Consider the following 20,980-nt stretch of genomic DNA (forward strand, 5'->3'; position numbering starts at 1 on the left):
CTTTGAAAGGCTGGTCATGGTTCACATCAACACCATTATACCAGAAACCCTAGACCCACTCCAATTTGCATACCGCCCTAACAGATCCACAGATGATGCAATCTCTATTGCACTCCACTGCCCTTTCCCACTTGGACAAAAAGAACAGCTATGTGAGAATGCTATTTTTTATTTTTTATGTATTTTATTTTTATTTTTCACCTTTATTTAACCAGGTAGGCTAGTTGGGAACAAGTTCTCATTTGCAACTGCGACCTGGCCAAGATAAAGCAAAGTACTTCAACACATACAACAACACAGAGTTACACATGGAATAAACAAACATACAATCAATAATACAGTAGAAAAATCTATATACAGCATGTGCAAATGAGGTACGATAAGAAAGGTAAGGCAATAAATAGGCCATGGTGGTGAAGTAATTACAATATAGCAATTAAACACTGGAATGGTAGAATGTGCAGAAGATGAATGTGCAAGTAGAGATACTGGGGTGCAAAGGAGCAAGATAAATAAATAAATACAGTATGGGGATGAGGTAGATTGGATGGGCTATTTACAGATGAGCTATGTACAGGTGCAGTGATCTGTGAACTGCTCTGACAGCTGGTGCTTAAAGCTAGTGAGGGAGGTAAGAGTCTCCAACTTTAGTTATTTTTGCAGTTCGTTCCAGTCATTGGCAGCAAAGAACTGGAAGGAGAGGCAGCCAAAAGAAGAATTGGCTTTTGAGGGTGACCAGTGAGATATACCTGCTGGAGCGCGTGCTACGGGTGGGTGCTGCTATGATGACCAGTGAGCTGAGATTAGGCGGAACTTTACCTAGCAGAGACTTGTAGATGACCTGGAGCCAGTGGGTTTGGCGATGAGTATGAAGCGAGGGCCAGCCAATGAGAGCGTACAGGTGGGTAGTATATGGGGCTTTGGTGACAAAACGGATGGCACTGTGATAGACTGCATCCAGTTTGTTGAGTAGAGTGTTGGAGGCTATTTTGTAAATGACAAAGGCGAAGTCAAGGATTGGTAGGATAGTCAGTTTTACGAGGGTATGTTTGGCAGCATGAGTGAAGGATGCTTTGTTGCGAAATAGGAAGCCGATTCTAGATTTCATTTTGGATTGGAGATGTTTAATGTGAGTCTGGAAGGAGAGTTTAAAGTCTAGCCTAGGTATTTGTAGTTGTCCACATATTCTAAGTCAGAACCGTCCAGAGTAGTGATGCTGGATGGGCGGGCAGGTGCGGGAAGCGATTGGTTGAAGAGCATGCATTTAGTTTTACTTGCATTTAAGAGCAGTTGGATGCCACGGAAGGAGCATTGAAGCTCCTTTGGAGGTTAGTTAACACAGTGTCCAAAGAAGGGCCAGAGGTATACCGAATGGTGTCATCTGCGTAGAGGTGGATCAAAGAATCACCAGCAGCAAGAGCGACATCATTGATGTATACAGAGAAGAGAGTCGGCCCGAGAATTGAACCCTGTGGCACCCCCATAGAGACTGCCAGAGGTCCGGAAAACAGGCCCTCCGAGTTGACATACTGAACTCTATCAGAGAAGTAGTTGGTGAACCAGGCGAGGCAATCATTTGAGAAACCAAGGCAGTTGAGTCTGCCAATAAGAATGTGGTGATTGACAGAGTCGAAAGCCTTAGCCAGGTTGATGAATACGGCTGCAAAGTAATGTCTCTTATTGATGGCGGTTATGATATCGTTTAGGACCTTGAGCGTGGCTGAGGTGCACCCATGACCAGCTCTAAAACAAGATTGCATAGCGGAGAAGGTACCTTTCATCCAAGCTACTTTCCCCCTTCTGATGACCAGGTGGCGAATCGCATCTCTGCATGTCTGGCAGACATATCAGTGTGGATGACGGATCACCACCTCAAGCTGAACCTCGGCAAGACGGAGCTGCTCTTCCTCCCGGGGAAGGACTGCCCGTTCCATGATCTCGCCATCACGGTTGACAACTCCATTGTGTCCTCCTCCCAGAGCGCTAAGAACCTTGGCGTGATCCTGGACAACACCCTGTCGTTCTCAACTAACATCAAGGCGGTGGCCCGTTCCTGTAGGTTCATGCTCTACAACATCCGCAGAGTACGACCCTGCCTCACACAGGAAGCGGCGCAGGTCCTAATCCAGGCACTTGTCATCTCCCGTCTGGATTACTGCAACTCGCTGTTGGCTGGGCTCCCTGCCTGTGCCATTAAACCCCTACAACTCATCCAGAACGCCGCAGCCCGTCTGGTGTTCAACCTTCCCAAGTTCTCTCACGTCACCCCGCTCCTCCGCTCTCTCCACTGGCTTCCAGTTGAAGCTCGCATCCGCTACAAGACCATGGTGCTTGCCTACGGAGCTGTGAGGGGAACGGCACCTCAGTACCTCCAGGCTCTGATCAGGCCCTACACCCAAACAAGGGCACTGCGTTCATCCACCTCTGGCCTGCTCGCCTCCCTACCACTGAGGAAGTACAGTTCCCGCTCAGCCCAGTCAAAACTGTTCGCTGCTCTGGCCCCCCAATGGTGGAACAAACTCCCTCACGACGCCAGGACAGCGGAGTCAATCACCACCTTCCGGAGACACCTGAAACCCCACCTCTTTAAGGAATACCTAGGATAGGATAAAGTAATCCTTCTCACCCCCCCCCCCCCTTAAAAGATTTAGATGCACTATTGTAAAGTGGCTGTTCCACTGGATGTCATAAGGTGAATGCACCAATTTGTAAGTCGCTCTGGATAAGAGCGTCTGCTAAATGACTTAAATGTAAATGTAAATGTCTACTCAATACTGCCCCTGCAGCCCCCCTCCCCCCTCCCCCCCTCCCCTTCACACCGCTGCTCACCGTTCTTGTGATCATTTTGACCCCACGGGGTGAGATCTTGCGTGGAGCCCCAGATCGAGGGAGATTATCAGTGGTCGTGTATGTCTTCCATTTCCTAATAATTGCTCCCACAGTTGATTTCTTCAAACCAAGCTGCTTACCTATTGCAGATTCAGTCTTCCCAGCCTGGTGCAGGTCTACAATTTTGTTTCTGGTGTCCTTTGACAGCTCTTTGGTCTTGGCCATAGTGGAGTTTGGCGTGTGACTGTTTGAGGTTGTGGACAGGTGTCTTTTATACTGATAACAAGTTCAAACAGGTGCCATTAATACAGGTAACGAGTGGAGGACAGAGGAGCCTCTTAAAGAAGAAGTTACAGGTCTGTGAGAGCCAGAAATCTTGCTTGTTTGTAGGTGACCAAATACTTATTTTCCACCATAATTTGCAAATAAATTCATTAAAAATCCTACAATGTGATTTTCTGGATTTTCTTTCTCATTTTGTCTGTCATAGTTGAAGTGTACCTATGATGAAAATTACAGGCCTCTCTCATCTTTTTAAGTGGAAGAACTTGCACAATTGGTGGCTGACTAAATACTTTTTTGCCCCACTGTATATATATATATATTTTTTACATATCTGCATCCTTAGTTTGTCCTTTTTATGATTTGCGTGAGATCACCTGCTTATAGTTATTTATTATCTTACATACCACTAATAGCCACCGGCCCCATGAATATTGAAAGATTTGTCAAAGCAGAAATCTTTTTAAACCCGTGAGTCACATGCTGCAGCCTCATAATCCCACGGGAACACACACATGTCTGTCTGCTTAGTTTAGTACACCACAGCATCTGCAACCTGCGGCTGAGCTATCACCAACATCACTAATGTGCCGGAGCTCCAGGTAAAGGACTGGAGACCCAGCTAAATGCTTTCCTGCACTCGCCCCTGTATCGGCTAGATGGCCTGACAAATCAAATCAGCCTTCGACCCCCTGCCTCGGCCCTGGCCATACCGAGACACCGTCGGAATCCATCTTTATTACCAGTTCATATTCGTCGCCCTGGCGAAGCTCATTGGGTTTGACGCAGCGGACCACATTTCATGCTGTCGTCTCCATGACATCCGGAACCTTCGGGGGACCTGCGCTCCAGACCTTGTCATACCACCCGCTCATAAACGCACAAAAGCAACATGATCTAATATTAAACAGGTCTGTAATAGCTAATGGTGGCAATAATGTTTTCCCATTGCGCTCTCCAAATGAGGTACCCTACCTTGGGGAGATGAGAGGATTTCTGGAAGATCGAGACAAGCAATAGAATAGAACCCTCTAAATATTAGAATCCTATTACATTCTGGAAGATACTGATGATGCGGAGAGATGTCAACAGAAAGTATCCCCTTTGAAAGGTCCTACGCCTATAAAATGGATATCTCGGATTAGTGCTAGAATATCTAACTCAACCAAAACACCACTGAGCCTCTAATTTCGGTTAACCCAGAACTTGCGTGATTTGGTCAGGTGAGTGATTTGGTTCTGGGTCCACACGTGTTAGAAATTGGGAGTTCCGATTTGTGAAGTCCACCCTCGCAAAATGAAGCTCTCAGCCAAAGCACCCCCTCCCATCCAAATATCAGTGAAGAAAACCAAAACACAGGAACTACTGATGCTACAGGAACATTTGCTGTGTTATCCTACACATTATTTGGATTACACACAAAATATGTCCAAGAGAGATTACTGAGCCTCTGAAAGCTATTCCCAGACCATTATCTTCATGGCTTCACTCTCCAGCTAGCAAACCCAAGACCAGGAACAAAGACCAAATGCCTGTGTCCTGATAGAACACATCATTCAGGTCAGACTACACAGATGAGACTCTGGAGGGTTGAGGCATAACATTACATTTTCTGTCTGTCCGCCTGTTCTTCCAGCTCAGGGGCCACAGATGATTCCACATCATAATGGACAGTCATAGTGGGGTATCGATCTTGTAGGATCTTGTTCATATCCATAAAGTGGCTGTAGACTGTATCAGGAAGATCTGTAAGCCTTGTGAAACTCATCTAGTTTATCAGTTTAAGGCGGGGACTTTTTCCGTTTTTTCATGTGACTTGGCCAGGAAGACTCTGGGCCCTTATAACTAGGGCAAGATCATTTAGTCTTACTCCACTGAACATCAGTGAGAAACAATACTGACAATCAAGGATCTACTGTTATGAGGCTGAGGGTTGGGTAGTGGATGAGAATGAAAACAGCCCACACTATTCTCAGAGAGGACAGTGTAGTTATGGATCTGTAGTGTAGTTAAGGATGATAATGAAAACAACCCACACTATTCTCAGAGAGGACAGTGTAGTTATGGATCTGTAGTGTAGTTAAGGATGATAATGAAAACAACCCACACTATTCTCAGAGAGGACAGTGTAGTTATGGATCTGTAGTGTAGTTAAGGATGATAATGAAAACAACCCACACTATTCTCAGAGAGGACAGTGTAGTTATGGATCTGTAGTGTAGTTAAGGATGATAATGAAAACAACCCACACTATTCTCAGAGAGGACAGTGTAGTTATGGATCTGTAGTGTAGTTAAGGATGATAATGAAAACAACCCACACTATTCTCAGAGAGAAAGAAAGAGAGAGACAGATGGCGCGAGAGAGAGAGAGAGAGAGAGAGAGAGAGAGAGAGAGAGAGAGAGAGAGAGAGAGAGAGAGAGAGAGAGAGAGAGAGAGAGAGAGAGAGAGAGAGAGAGAGAGAGAGAGAGAGAGAGAGAGAGAGTTGGGGGTTCAGCTTACGATAGCAACACTCACTGACACTTTGGGATGATGATGATGTGGCAGCAGCTCTCTCTGCACCTCATCAGGGCTGAAAATCGATACCAGTCAGACACTAGTTTAGACCAACACATGCTGTCTACATATTCTTCCAGATTATACAAGCTGCCAGGCAGGCTGTGGACTGTGTCATTGGGTTTAGTTTTGTCGTACAAGGATCAATATTTACTGGGGAGAAACGTGATCCCTGAGATTTTTGGTTCCCCCCTCCAGGTGATGATTATCCACTTGGATTGACAGCGCTTTATTCGTGTCCCCAAAACATTGTGAAAGTGCTCTATCTAACATGAAATGATCCTTGGGTATAAGCACGGCAGAGAAAACACTATTAATTTGTGAAAAACAGAAAAACAGATCCCTGTTAACTGAATAGTGCCACTTGACTAGTGTATGTTTCTCTGTACCAACTCATACTGTACCAACTCTTTCACCTATACGAATTTGCCTGTTCTAAATTGCAGTGGATGATTTACACATTGTAAAGAGTCAGCTAGCTCTCATTATGTAAATCTTTGATTTCGGTGACATTTAAATAAAGCTAAAGATTGAAGTGGTTTCCTTTCATCTTCTCTTCCTAGAGTCTATCCCATTGCCCCGGGCAGTGCTCATCAAATATTAACTGCTGTGTTTTGTCCCTGTTACGGCTCGACAACAAATAGTGTCTCCCAGGTAGCAAATGTCAGAGGAACCTTTACAGATACTAATTTAGGCCCCTTCGGGGAGTTGGGTGTAATGATAGCATTTAAAGCTCTTTCTTCTTCTCCTTTCCCTGGTGTCGAGTTCCCCAAGTGTGGAGACTAAAGATGCTGTTTTCTGTTTGGCGTCTTACCCTCTCTGAACCCTTTGTCTCTGGTAGATTCTTCGTCATCAGCCTTAAAGGGATTCTGGACCGGATTCTAGAGGTGTTTGAAACGTTGCCCATGAGCTTTAGTTGAGAGAACATTTGTTTCAGTGGCTATCCATGATCCGTGATTAGTGCTTGACTTTAACTTGCTTCAACTTTCCTGACTTGACTCCCTGCTCTGTTGAAGTTCACATTGCACAACCAGTAACAAACGGACTGATATAAATCCGAGTCAGGAGGTCTCAGTGTGTCTTGTGAATGTGGTGTAGGCAAAGAGTGAATTGTGGGTAACACAAAGAGTGAATTGAATTGTGGTGTATGCAAATGAATTGTTGTGTACGCAAATCTAGCTAGATTAGCTACCAGGTCTAGATTGAAACAGGTCTCTCGAAAAATACATTTTATCTCAATGAGACTAACCTGGATAAATAAAGGTTGAATAAGAAATATAGAAATAAACGATTATAGGTGGTATACACAAACAGTCACATGAAATTAACAAGGAAGAAGAGGCCTCTTACACTGCATATATCAAATTACAGCTTGCGTTCCTGCTCAGTGCCCCCTTTGTCTTTTACCATTACTAGAACTTAACATGGATCTATACAGACTTGTTTGGTCTTCACCAGTAAACAGTATGCAGGGCCTATACGAACTGATACGATCAAATGTTGCAAATAATTTATTCAACAGAAAATATGAAGCAAACCATTATTACTTCAACAGAATGATAGATGGTTTGGAAGAGTATGTCTGATTGAATTACACGTACATCAACTGTAATGGGAATTTCCTTATTATAGGGTACTGGCGCCATCATCTGACAATGAAGAGGTAGTGTTTGTTAAGGGTACACACTAAGAGAGGAGGGTTCCTCAAGGTTTCTTTGGGAAGGGTGATGGTACTATGTGGAAGCATAATGACTCAAAGAACCCTTTGGTTCTCAAAGAACCTTCAAATGGTTGTTAGCAGGGGGGGGGGGCTAGGCAAGTTTCTGTGGGGGGTGCAGAACTGTTGGCCGGGGTTGGGGTAGCCAGGTGGAAAGCATGGCCAGCCGTAGAAAAATACTAATTGAAATGATCCATTATCGTAAATTTATCGGTGGTGACAGTGTTTCCTAGCCTCAGTGCAGTGGGCAGCTAGGAGGAGGTGCTCTTATTCTCCATGGACTTTACAGTGTCCCAAAACTTTTTGGAATTAGTGCTACAGGATGCAAATTTCTGTTTTAAAAAGCAAGCCTTAGCTTTCCTAACTGACTGTGTATATTGGTTCCTGACTTCCCTGAAAAGTTGCATATCGCGGGGGCTATTCGATGCTAATGCAGTATGCCACAGGATGTTTTTGTGCTGGTCAAGGGCAGTCAACTCTGGAGTGACCCAAGGGCTATATCTGTTCATAGTTCTACATTTTCTGAATGGGGCATGCTTATTTAAGATGGTGAGGAAAGCACTTTTAAAGAGCAACCAGGCATCCTCTACTGACGGGATGAGGTCAATATCCTTCCAGGATACCCGGGCTAGGTCGATTAGAAAGGCCTGCTCGCTGAAGTGTTTAAGGGAGCGTTTGACAGTGATGAGGGGTGGTCGTTTGAACGCGGACCCATTATGGACGCAGGCAATGAGGCAGTGATCGCTGAGTTCCTGGTTGAAGACAGCAGAGGTGTATTTAGAGGACAAGTTGGTCAGGATGATATATATGAGTGTTCCCATGGTTACGGATTTAGGGTTGTATCTGGTAGGTTCCTTGATAATTTGTGTGAGATTGAGGGCATCTAGCTTAGATTGTAGGATGGCCAGGGTGTGAAGCATATCCCAGTTTAGGTCACCTAACAGCACGAACTCTGATGATAGATGGGGGGCAGTCAATTCACATATGGCGTCCAGGCCATAGCTGGGGGCTGAGGGGGGTCTGTAACAAGCGGCAACGGTGAGAGACCTATTTCTGGAAAGGTGGATTTATAAAAGTAGAAGCTCAAATTGTTTGGGCACAGACCTGGATTGTATGACATAACTCTGCAAGCTGTCTCTGCAGTAGATTGCATCTTCGCCCCCTTTGACAGTTCTATCTTGTCAGAAAATGTTGTAGTTGGGGATGAAAATTTCATATTTTTAGGTGTCCTTCCTAAGCCAGGATAAACCAGACACAGCTAATGCATCAGTGTTGGCGGGGTGTGCTAAAGCAGTGAATAAAACAAACTTAGGGAGGAGGCTTCTGATGTTAACATGCATGAAACCAAGGCTTTTATGGTTACAGAAGTCAACAAATGAGAGCGCCTTGGGAATGGGTGTGGTGCTGGGTGCTACAGTGCCTGGGTTAACCTCTACATCACCAGAGGAAAAGGAGGAGTAGGATAAGAGTACTGAAGGGCTAAAAGAACTGGTTGTCTAGTGCATTGGGGACAGAGAATAAAAGGAGCAGATTTCTGGGCGTGGTAGAATAGATTCAGGGCATAATGTACAGACAAGGGTATGGTAGGATGTGAGTACAGTGGAGGTAAACCTTGGCATTGTGACGATGAGAGTGGTTGCGTCTCTGTAGGCACCAGTTAAGCCAGGTGAGGTCTCCGCATGTGTGGAGGGTGCGACAAAAGAGCTATCTAAGGCATTTAGCGCGGGGCTGGGGGCTCTACAGTGAAATAAAACAATAATAACTAACCTAAATCGTTCGGTAGTCGCTACTACGCTAAGTGAGCTGGAGCTAGCGGGCCGTGGCCAGCAGATGGGTCTTCGGCGACGTGGCAACGGAAAAGCCTGTTGAAACCACCTCGGACGAATACGTCGGCAGACTAGTCGCGATGGATCGGCGGGGCTCCATTTCGGCAATAAAGGGTCCAGGCCAATTGGCGAAATAATTGGCCCAATAATTAGCTGGTAGACCTCTTCGGCTAGCCGGGAGGTGAGCCTAGCTCGAGGCTAGCTCAAGGATAACTGGTGCTTGCTTTGGGACAGAGGCGTTAGCCAGGAGTAGCCACTCGGATTGCAGCTAGCTAGCTGCGATGATCCGGTGTAATGGTCCAGAGCTTACGGTAGGAATCCGGAGATGTGGTAGAGATAAATAAGTCTGATTTGCTCTGGGTTGATATCGCGCTGTGCAAACTGGCAGGTATTGACTGAGCTGAGGCTAGCTGGTGTTCGAGTTAACGGTGAAGACTGCTAGCAGTGGCTAACTGACTACTAGCTAGTAGCTCTGATGGGGGTTCCGGTTCTAAAGTATAAAAATAGCAGATCCGGATCACATTGGGTGAGGAGTATATTTAATCCGTAGAAAGTGAGATTAAAATATATACTAAATATATACAAAAAAAACTAGGAAAACTATTATTTACACGGGACAAGACAAAACACACGTCCGACTGCTACGCCATCTTGGATATACAGGAACATAAATGGATCCGCTATGGTTAAAAGCCAAATAACCCTTATTTGGCGCTATATAGAACCATTTGTTTTTAGTGTGTAGAGTAGCAAGTACAACATAAACACTTACTTTATATGGAGTGTTTCAATTATAATTAGAATGCTAGTTTGTATTTTTACGAATTTGGTCAAGCTTCAGGTTGGTGAGTGCTTCATACTGCAACATGGAATACATATTTTAGTTTCGTTTTTGCTCAATCTGTTTGGGTGGGCCTGGTAGGACCTGGTTCCCCAGTGGGTGGGCCTGTGTCCACCCAGCCCACACATGCTTGTGTCCCTGATTTCAATATAGATGTAGAGAACACACAATGCAACCAACGTGACATGCAACAATGTCTTTGTCCAAAGACCTTGTGCTGTTTTCTGTCTCCTAATCCAGATGTCAGTGAGAGAAATACTGTGTGTTTTGAGGTGCGGAGTGCAAGGTTGCATTTGTTCTTTGGACTGTAAAAGTATTCAGTTCACATGACTGATTAAAGTGTATAGTATGCTAGTAATGACAGGATCCACCACTTATTTCTAGTTATCTATTTTAAAACTGTCATCCACACAAACCACAATTCTAGCAACCATCATTCCAATATCAGATTGTGTTTATTAAATAATATTTATTCAAATAGGCATATTATAAATGATTTTACACAATGTCATCCACCGGATTATTAATACAATAAATGTTGTTATAAAATATTCAGACAGTCTTTGTAATTCAAGGTTTTGAGGTCTTCACTGTTGTAGACTCTTCCATGTTTCCCTTGGCTATGGGTATGTCCAGGGAAGTTCTGAAGTGGAGGGGGTCCTCCTGCTCCTCTGTAGGGGCTTCCAGCTGGGGGACGGCTGTGGGAGCTTCGATCCTCAGCTGTCCATCTTCTCCCAGAGAACAGGTCAATGCTGTCAGGTCTAGGTGAGCAGGCAGGTCAATTTTCTGGACAAAGCCTTTCTGTTGGGACGAGGAGGAGGAAAAGGAGCAGGAAGAGGTGGCGGAGGAGGTGGATTTAGCCTCTTCTGCTTTGGCCTGTTTCATGGCCACCACGGCTAGCCTCCGTCCATCCAGCTTGACTGTGATGTCTTCTGGGTTGAAGCCTTGGGCATTTAGGCTCAGGGCCAAGGGGCTGTGGCTCCGGCCTGTCTCAGCCACCTGGCTCTGTACTGTTGCTGGAACTCCTGTGATCCTCCTCTCCAGGAATGGGGAGCCCATTCGGAGGTGGGCCCTCTCGTGCAGCTGGTGCATACTGGGGAGCCCATCGCGGAGATCCTTGAGGAGATCACTGGCCAGGTTGGACCTCCTCTGAAAGAAGTCCTCTTCGACGCCGGAGAGGGCCTGGTGGTGCATGGGTGGGAAGACCATCCTCTCCTGACTGAAGAAAGGGTCGTTTCCAAAGATGCTCTCGATTGCTGTGGCGGCGGACTGAGTCATGATGTTATTTTTTCTGTTTTCCTTTCCGGTCTGCTTAGAAGAAGAAGAGTGTGAGTTCCTTGGATCTCTTGCTGTGAGGATCTCTTGGTTGGTGAGCTACTCCCGCAAGTGTTTCTGAACTTGTGGTAGTACCTCTCAGGCTTATATACTCCCTCTCTCCCTAAAGCCCTCCCCCTTGTTGCCCTATTTACGACACATGAGCTCAATAAAGAAGGACGGGGGAAGGGGCAATTAAGTGGTATGGTACAAGAATACCCTGCGAGGAGTCAGTGGGCTAAACTGAGCTTATGGCCATATCCTGTTTACGTTTTTACGGAGAGATGCTTCTATTTCTCCCTCTGTGTTTGTCATTGGTTCATTAGTCACAGCGCTGGGTTGGTCGTGCCACAGCTGAGGGTCGCCTTACCACACTCCACCCTCTATCCTGAGTCACGGCTGTTGGATGAGATCAGCGGGATAATATTGTCCCTGGTGTTTCGTACATGTGTTTGGAGCCTCACCCCTGACTATTTGAGGGTGCTGGCTAGGCTGACATACTAGAAGTGAAGGCTACAGATGGCTGGACACTGACGTGATCCCACAACTATCCTTTAGGATCCAAGTGTTGCGGCCATGCACTAAGGGGCTATCCTCATAGTTCAGGATTGGTTCAATGAGCTAATGCACCAGGTATGTCTGTAAGCGGAGAAGAGGCCCTGGCTCTGTGCTGCTGCTGGGACTCCAACTTCCATCTATTTTACCTCTTGGTGAGGTCATTTGGAAACATAATGTTAACGTTCACTGCTATGCGGACGATACACAGCTGTACATTTCGATGAAACATGGTGAAGCCCCAAAATTGCCCTCCCTGGAAGCCTGTGTTTCAGACTTAAGGAAGTGGATGGCGGCAAATGTTTTACTTTTAAACTCAGATGAAACAGAGATGCTAGTTCTAGGTCCCAAGAAACGAGGAGATCTTCTGTTGGATCTGACAATTAATCTTGATGGGTGTACAGTCGTCTCAAATAAAACTGTGAAGGACCTCGGCGTTACTCTGGATCTTGATCTCTCTCTTGACAAACATATCAAGACTATTTCAAGAAACTTTCTGTCCAAAAATGATGCAGAAAAATGTAGCAATGCTTTTGTCACTTCTAGATTAGACTACTGCAATGTTCTACTTTCCGGCTACCTGGATAAAGCACTAAATAACTTCAGTTAGTGCTAAATACGGCTACTAGAATTTTGACAAGAACCAAAAACAAAATGTGATCATATTACTCCAGTGCTAGCCTCTCTACACTGGCTTCTAGTAAAGGCTAGGGCTGATTTCAAGGTTTTACTGCTAACATACAAAGCATTACATGGGCTTGTTCCTACCTATCTCTCCGATTTGGTCCTGCAGTACATTCCTACACGTATGGTCACACGTATGGTCACGTTTCCATATGGTCACAAGACGCAGGCCTCCTTATTGTCCCTAGAATTTCTAAGCAAACAACTGGAGGCAGGGCTTTCCCCTACAGAGCTCCATTTTTATGGAATGGTCTGCCTATCCATGTGAGAGACGCAGACTCGGTCTCAACTTTAAGTCTTTATTGAAGACACATCTCTTCAGTAGGTCCTATGATTGAGTGTAGTCTGGCCCAGGAGTGTGATGGTGAACGGAAAGGCACTGGAGCAACGAACCTCCCTTGCTGTCTCTGCCTGGCCGCTTCCCCTCAATCCACCGGGATTTTCTGCCTCTTACCCTATTACGGGGGCTGAGTCACTGGCTTACTGGTGCTCTTCCATCCCGTCCCTAGGAGGGGTGCATCACTTGAGTGGGTTGAGTCACTTACGTGATCTTCCTGTCCGGGTTTGGCGCCCCTTTCAGGTTCGTGCCATGGGGGAGATCTTTGTGGGCTATACTCAGTAGTATACTCAGTAGTAAGTTGGTGGTTAAAAGATATCCCTCTAGTGGTGTGGAGGCTGTGCTTTGGCAAAGTGGGTGTAGTTATATCCTGCCTGGTTAGTCCTGTCCGGGGGTATCGTTGGATGGGGCCACAGTGTCTCCCGGCCCCTCCTGTCTCGGCCTCCAGTATTTATGCTGCAATAGTTTACGTGTTGGGGGGCTAGGGTCAGTCTGTTATGTCTGGAGTATTTCTCCTGTTTTATCCGGTGTCCTGTGTGAATTTAAGTATGCTTCCTCTAATTCTCTCTCTCCCTCTCCCTCCCCTCCCGGAGGACCTGAGCCCTGGGACCACGCCTCAGGACTACCTGGCCTGATGACTCCTTGCTGTCCCCAGTCCACCTGGTCGTGCTGCTGCTCCAGTTTATGTTCTGCCTGCGGCTATTGAACCCTGACCTGTTCACCGGACGTGCTACCTTGTCCTGGACCTGCTGTTTTCGACTCTCTCTCAACCTCAACTGTTGTCTCTAACTCTGAATGCTCTGCTATGAAAAGCCAACTGACATTTACTTCTGAGGTGCTGACCTGTTGCACCCTCTACAACCACTGTGATGATTATTATTATTTGACCCTGCTGGTCATCTATGAACGTTTGAACATCTTGGCCATGTAGTGTTATAATCACAACCCTACACAGCCAGAATAGGACTGGCCACCCCTCAGAGCCTGGTTCCTCTCTAGGTTTCTTCCTAGGTCCCTGCCTTTCTAAGGAGTTGTTCCTAGCCACCGTGCTTCTACATCTGCATTGCTTGCTGTTTGTGGTTTTAGGCTGGGTTTCTGTATAGCACTTTGTGACATCGGCCGATGTAAACAGGGCTATATAAATACATTTTATTTTAATTGAAGAGACACACATGATGCATCGCTGACTAACAGAAGTCTAAGGAAGTTAATCCGTTTGTGTATTGTTGGCACATTAGCACAGACTGAGATCTATTTCAGACAACAGCCTGGTAGTATAAATGCTGACCCAATGAGTATAGCGACATGACAGGAGCGTATAGAAGTACATTGATGAGTGCTGCTTTTTTCACTTCTAGAATGTACTTTTCAGTCATCAGACACTTTGTGACCTGTCATTCTAAGAATATCACCCTCGGCAAATGGCATTACCATTCACAGTCTGAAACAGGCTACACTCTAAAATCTATAACTAGGCTATTGTTAATTAGTACACTGTAGATATCACCCTCTAATGTTGCTACCATTCACAGTCACAAAAACACCGTAATTAGCTCTAATTGGAGATATTTAAGGATCACAGATAGTGATTCTATACGAAGTGAAACAGCTTCATAGAAATTCACCTCAACCCTCAGCTCAATTTCATACCCTTGGAAATTGTGAAAAAAGTCTGTCACATCAATTAAGTTGAAAATAGCCCTCCCTCGTTTTTTTTAAACCATTGAACTCAACACAAGAACAAAACATGTACAGTACCGACTAAATTAATTGGTGGTGGCTTTGGGACTTATGTGTGTAACAGACAGGAATGAAGATATAAGATGACAGTGTGCGTGTGCTTGGTGCGTGTGTGTGTGCGGGTGTGCGGGTGTGTGGGTGGGTGTGTGTGTGTGTGTGTGTGTGTGTGTGTGTGTGTGTGTGTGTGTGTGTGTGTGTGTGTATTGATCACCCGAAGACAGAAGCCATAAAGAACTGAGTCTGGTCCATTCTTTAGCTGCGTATGGCAGGTGCCTTCCAGTGCATGCTGGGAGCTGGGCCATATGTCTGCGTGTCACCCACAATCCTCCCTGCGATGGAGTCAGGAGATTCATGGGGCCCAGAGACACTCAGTCATAGTTATAGAGAGGAGAGGAAAGGAGAGAGTATTTATAGCTGAGGAACTCAGGAAGAGTCATATGACAACCCCTTACACTTCTCGCATTTATACTGTAAGTTAAAGACCCACAACTGCTGCCTGGGATATTGATTGGATGCTGATTAGATGCTGGTCGATCAAGGATCTTAGTTAAAATAGGTCAAATTGCATCACTCCCCAATTCAGCAATATTACTTAAGTGATTTCTTCAAGGAGACTGTCTTGGTCTTACCGTAGTTATTGAATATAGAAGTGTTGCTCAATACAGTGCTATTATCTCCTGGTTCTGGAGGACCACAGTCTGTGCAGGCTTTTGTCTCAGCCCAGCACTACCTGATTCAGCTAAACAAGGTCTTGGTGATAAGTTGATAAGGTGCTGTTGCGCTAGGCCATAAAAAGAGACTTGGTGCTGTTTGGTAGGCAGTAAATACCCGCATACCAATGCCCCACTTTATCTGTGCTATCTTTATCCACTAGGTGATGACAAAGCCTCAGAGTTGGGGCTTAAAATATACACCTGGTGCCCAAACATTAGGACATAGACTGACCAGGTGAATCCAGGTGAAAGCTATGATCCCTTAGAGCTATGAGACAATTGAAACATGGAGTGTGTATGTGTGTCATTCAGACGGTGAATTGGTAATAAAAAATATTTAATTGTCTTTGAACGGGGTATGGAAGTAGGTGCCAGGTGCACGGGTTTGAGTGTGTCAAGAACGGCAAAGCTGCTGTTTTTTTTCAACAGTTTCCTGTGTGTATCAAGAATGGTCCACCACCCAAAAGACATCCAGACAACTTGACACAACTGTGGGAAGCATTGGAGTCAACATGGGCCAGCATCCCTGTGGAACACTTTCGACATCGTGTAGAGTCCACGCGCCAACAAATTGAGGCTGTTCTGAGGGCAAAAGGGGGTGCAACTCAATATTAGGAACATGTTCCCCCCCAAAATGTTTACCTTTATTTAACTAGGCAAGCCAGTTAAGAACAAGTTCTTATTTTCAATGACGGCCTTGGATCAGTGGGTTAACTGCCTTGTTCAGGGGCAGAACGACAGATTTTTACCTTGTCAGCTCGGGGGATTCAATCTTGCAACCTTTCGGTTACTAGCGCAATGCTCTAACCACTAGGCTACTCGCTTTGTACACTCAGTGTATGTGGAACCCCATGACCAAAGAAAGATGAAAACGCTTCATTAAAAACCTTATATAGAAGAGCTTATTGAATAAAGGAGATGTTCATAGGCATAGTTAAAAGTAGTAGGTCATCTGTGCAGTTTAGACTATTTAATTTTTTGGACTCAGCGGTCAAGAATCATGAAGGATATTTTTATTTGACGGCATCTGCGTGGTGACTTCAATAAGAACACTGTAGGTCAACCCTGAGCCGATTTATTACATTCTCCTTCATTCATTTCACATTTCCGCAAACTTCACAGTGTTTCCTTTCAAATGGTATCAAGAATATGCATATCCTTGCTTCAGGTCCTGAGCTACAGGCAGTTAGATTTGGGTATGTCATTTTAGGCGAAAGTTGAAAAAAAGAGTCCCCGACGTACGAATGCAACTTCCTTGCAGCTGAAGGACACTGATTGGCTGGTAGGTGGCACTGTTGGGTAAGTTTTTAGACTCACCAATATACCAGATACATAGCCACAGGTTTACTGGCATGGAGAGCAAAGTCATGGGGCATATACTGTTTGTGTTTAGTGTTCCTACTCCTTGACTGTTAGGACTAATGAAAACAAGCCAAGACACACAGAGGGGAACAGGGAAATAAGATGTGTTGCACTTGCATGCACGCAAACACACACACACACAAGCAACCCCCCCCCCCCAACACACATACACACCCTCCTCCACAACCACTTTCCCCTTCGAAACACAAAAACGTTGCTTTTAGCAGCCGTGAGTCCCCAGCAGGGAGAGGCTTTCTGGCCCTCTCGCCGCATCACAGAGAGGAAAAAGAAAATCTATTCATCTGACAGCTCTCTCTCCCAGAAAGCCCTGCAACTCCTCCCCTGGGAATCTTGGGAGGGCCTTGCGAAAACCAGAGCAGAGACAGAGGGAGGGAGAGGGTGAAATGGAGTGGAGAGAGAGAGGGAAGGAAGAAAGGAGAGAGGGGGAAGGAGAGAGGGGGAGTGTGTGTGTGTGGGAGAGAGAGAGAGAGAGAGAGAGAGAGAGAGAGAGAGAGAGAGAGAGAGAGAGAGAGAGAGAGAGAGAGAGAGAGAGAGAGAGAGACAGACAGTCCGAAAACAGCTGGCCATTATACCTGGGAGGGAGAGTACAGTTTATCTCTTTCCTGGTCTTAAGTAAGTCTTAACATAAGCAGAAGTCCAAATGATGTATGCATGGTTTATTGGACTCCTATAGGATGGTGGGATTGGATAAGATTGATATACTGTTTGGAGAGTGTATACGAATGGCATACAGACAAGATAACCTAACAGGGGAAAGAGGAGAAGAACAACACAGAAAATAGAAAAACGAGGAGAGATGAAACGGCGAAATAAGAAAAACGATCATGCACGGAGGACACAGAGGACACAGAGGAATCAGAGGAGACAAAGACAGGCAGCCTGTGTCACAGATACTGAAAGTGATCAACCACCATGGCGTGAGAAGCTTGGCAGCGAGAGGAAGTGAGTTGATGTGAGAAGGCTCCTACCTCAACTCTGTGGCAACCTACTCTCAGCCTCGCCTTGTCTCGTCTGCGTCAACCACACCTGACCTGACCCCGCTTACCCCGCGGGTACACAGTTCAACTTCTTCTGACTCCAACTTAACCTGTTATTCTAATCTGTACCGGTGATCTCTATGTATACCACAGGTCACACAGAAGATACAGGGAGAGATTTCATTTCCGGGCGTTTTTGCAAAACCGTGATTAGAAATGATTGCACACACGCATGCAAAGGTACTCTATGGCTCTCCCTCTATGTCACACACATATGTGCAGGAACGAGCGAACATACACACGCACACACACGCTCACTCATTCACACCCCTCCCCCACACACACTCACATACAGGGACACACACACACTCACTAAGGCACATCTTTACATGTTCATGTAGATACAGCCCCAGTAGTTGAGTGGTGTCTATCCAGCGCCATAACAGTCTAACGCCCCCCCCCCCCCCCCCCCTCTCCCTTCAATTGGCAACAGCTGCTGTCTACTACAGATGCTACAAGTCATCCGTCTATGAGAAAATATTAGGGGCATTATCTACACCCCCTGTAGACACACACACACACACAAACACACACACACACACACACACACACACACACATTTTACATTTAAGTCATTTAGCAGACGCTCTTATCCAGAGCGACTTACAAATTGGTGCATTCACCTTATGACATCCAGTGGAACAACCACTTTACAATAGTGCATCTAAATCTTTTAAGGGGGGGGGTCAGAAGGATTACTTTATCCTATCCTTGGTATTCCTTGAAGAGGTGGGGTTTCAGGTGTCTCCGGAAGGTGGTGATTGACTCCGCTGTCCTGGCGTCGTGAGGGAGTTTGTTCCACCATTGGGGTGCCAGAGCAGCGAACAGTTTTGACTGGGCTGAGCGGGAACTGTACTTCCTCAGTGGTAGGGAGGCGAGCAGGCCAGAGGTGGATGAACGCAGTGCCCTTGTTTGGGTGTAGGGCCTGATCAGAGCCTGAAGGTACGGAGGTGCCGTTCCCCTCACAGCTCCGTAGGCAAGCACAATGGTCTTGTAGCGGATGCGAACTTCAACTGGAAGCCAGTGGAGAGAGCGGAGGAGCGGGGTGACGTGAGAGAACTTGGGAAGGTTGAACACCAGACGGGCTGCGGCGTTCTGGATGAGTTGTAGGGGTTTAATGGCACAGGCAGGGAGCCCAGCCAACAGCGAGTTGCAGTAATCCAGACGGGAGATGACAAGTGCCTGGATTAGGACCTGCGCCGCTTCCTGTGTGAGGCAGGGTCGTACTCTGCGGATGTTGTAGAGCATGAACCTACAGGAACGGGCCACCGCCTTGATGTTAGTTGAGAACGACAGGGTGTTGTCCAGGATCACGCCAAGGTTCTTAGCGCTCTGGGAGGAGGACACAATGGAGTTGTCAACCGTGATGGCGAGATCATGGAACGGGCAGTCCTTCCCCGGGAGGAAGAGCAGCTCCGTCTTGCCGAGGTTCAGCTTGAGGTGGTGGTCCGTCATCCACACTGATATGTCTGCCAGACATGCAGAGATGCGATTCGCCACCTGGTCATCAGAAGGGGGAAAGGAGAAGATTAATTGTGTGTCGTCTGCATAGCAATGATAGGAGAGACCATGTGAGGTTATGACAGAGCCAAGTGACTTGGTGTATAGCGAGAATAGGAGAGGGCCTAGAACAGAGCCCTGGGGGACACCAGTGGTGAGAGCACGTGGTGAGGAGACAGATTCTCGCCACGCCACCTGGTAGGAGCGACCTGTCAGGTAGGACGCAATCCAAGCGTGGGCCGCGCCGGAGATGCCCAACTCGGAGAGGGTGGAGAGGAGGATCTGATGGTTCACAGTATCGAAGGCAGCCGATAGGTCTAGGAGGATGAGAGCAGAGGAGAGAGAGTTAGCTTTAGCAGTGCGGAGCGCCTCCGTGATACAGAGAAGAGCAGTCTCAGTTGAATGACTAGTCTTGAAACCTGACTGATTTGGATCAAGAAGGTCATTCTGAGAGAGATAGCGGGAGAGCTGGCCAAGGACGGCACGTTCGAGAGTTTTGGAGAGAAAAGAAAGAAGGGATACTGGTCTGTAGTTGTTGACATCGGAGGGATCGAGTGTAGGTTTTTTCAGCAGGGGTGCAACTCTCGCTCTCTTGAAGACGGAAGGGACGTAGCCAGCGGTCAAGGATGAGTTGATGAGCGAGGTGAGGTAAGGGAGAAGGTCTCCGGAAATGGTCTGGAGAAGAGAGGAGGGGATAGGGTCAAGCGGGCAGGTTGTTGGGCGGCCGGCCGTCACAAGACGCGAGATTTCATCTGGAGAGAGAGGGGAGAAAGAGGTCAGAGCACAGGGTAGGGCAGTGTGAGCAGAACCAGCGGTGTCGTTTGACTTAGCAAACGAGGATCGGATGTCGTCGACCTTCTTTTCAAAATGGTTGACGAAGTCATCTGCAGAGAGGGAGGAGGGGGGAGGAGGGGGAGGAGGATTCAGGAGGGAGGAGAAGGTGGCAAAGAGCTTCCTAGGGTTAGAGGCAGATGCTTGGAATTTAGAGTGGTAGAAAGTGGCTTTAGCAGCAGAGACAGAAGAGGAAAATGTAGAGAGGAGGGAGTGAAAGGATGCCAGGTCCGCAGGGAGGCGAGTTTTCCTCCATTTCCGCTCGGCTGCCCGGAGCCCTGTTCTGTGAGCTCGCAATGAGTCGTCGAGCCACGGAGCAGGAGGGGAGGACCGAGCCGGCCTGGAGGATAGGGGACATAGAGAGTCAAAGGATGCAGAAAGGGAGGAGAGGAGGGTTGAGGAGGCAGAATCAGGAGATAGGTTGGAGAAGGTTTGAGCAGAGGGAAGAGATGATAGGATGGAAGAGGAGAGAGTAGCGGGGGAGAGAGAGCGAAGGTTGGGACGGCGCGATACCATCCGAGTAGGGGCAGTGTGGGAAGTGATGGATGAGAGCGAGAGGGAAAAGGATACAAGGTAGTGGTCGGAGACTTGGAGGGGAGTTGCAATGAGGTTAGTGGAAGAACAGCATCTAGTAAAGATGAGGTCAAGTGTATTGCCTGCCTTGTGAGTAGGGGGGGAAGGTGAGAGGGTGAGGTCAAAAGAGGAGAGGAGTGGAAAGAAGGAGGCAGAGAGGAATGAGTCAAAGGTAGACGTGGGGAGGTTAAAGTCACCCAGAACTGTGAGAGGTGAGCCGTCCTCAGGAAAGGAGCTTATCAGGGCGTCAAGCTCATTGATG

General features: G+C 46.8%; 1 protein-coding gene across 1 annotated transcript; it reads right to left on the reverse strand.

Moving 5' to 3' along the window:
* Positions 1–10,487: 10,487 nt before the first annotated feature.
* LOC139564825 (alpha-crystallin B chain-like) lies at positions 10,488–11,460 on the reverse strand. Its single transcript, XM_071384670.1, has one exon. It carries the CDS (start codon positions 11,327–11,329, stop codon positions 10,622–10,624), a length of 708 nt encoding a protein of 235 aa, XP_071240771.1. The 5' UTR covers positions 11,330–11,460; the 3' UTR covers positions 10,488–10,621.
* Positions 11,461–20,980: the final 9,520 nt, after the last annotated feature.

Source organism: Salvelinus alpinus, chromosome 36 (assembly GCF_045679555.1).
Source record: "Salvelinus alpinus chromosome 36, SLU_Salpinus.1, whole genome shotgun sequence".
NCBI classification, from domain to species: Eukaryota; Metazoa; Chordata; class Actinopteri; order Salmoniformes; family Salmonidae; genus Salvelinus; species Salvelinus alpinus.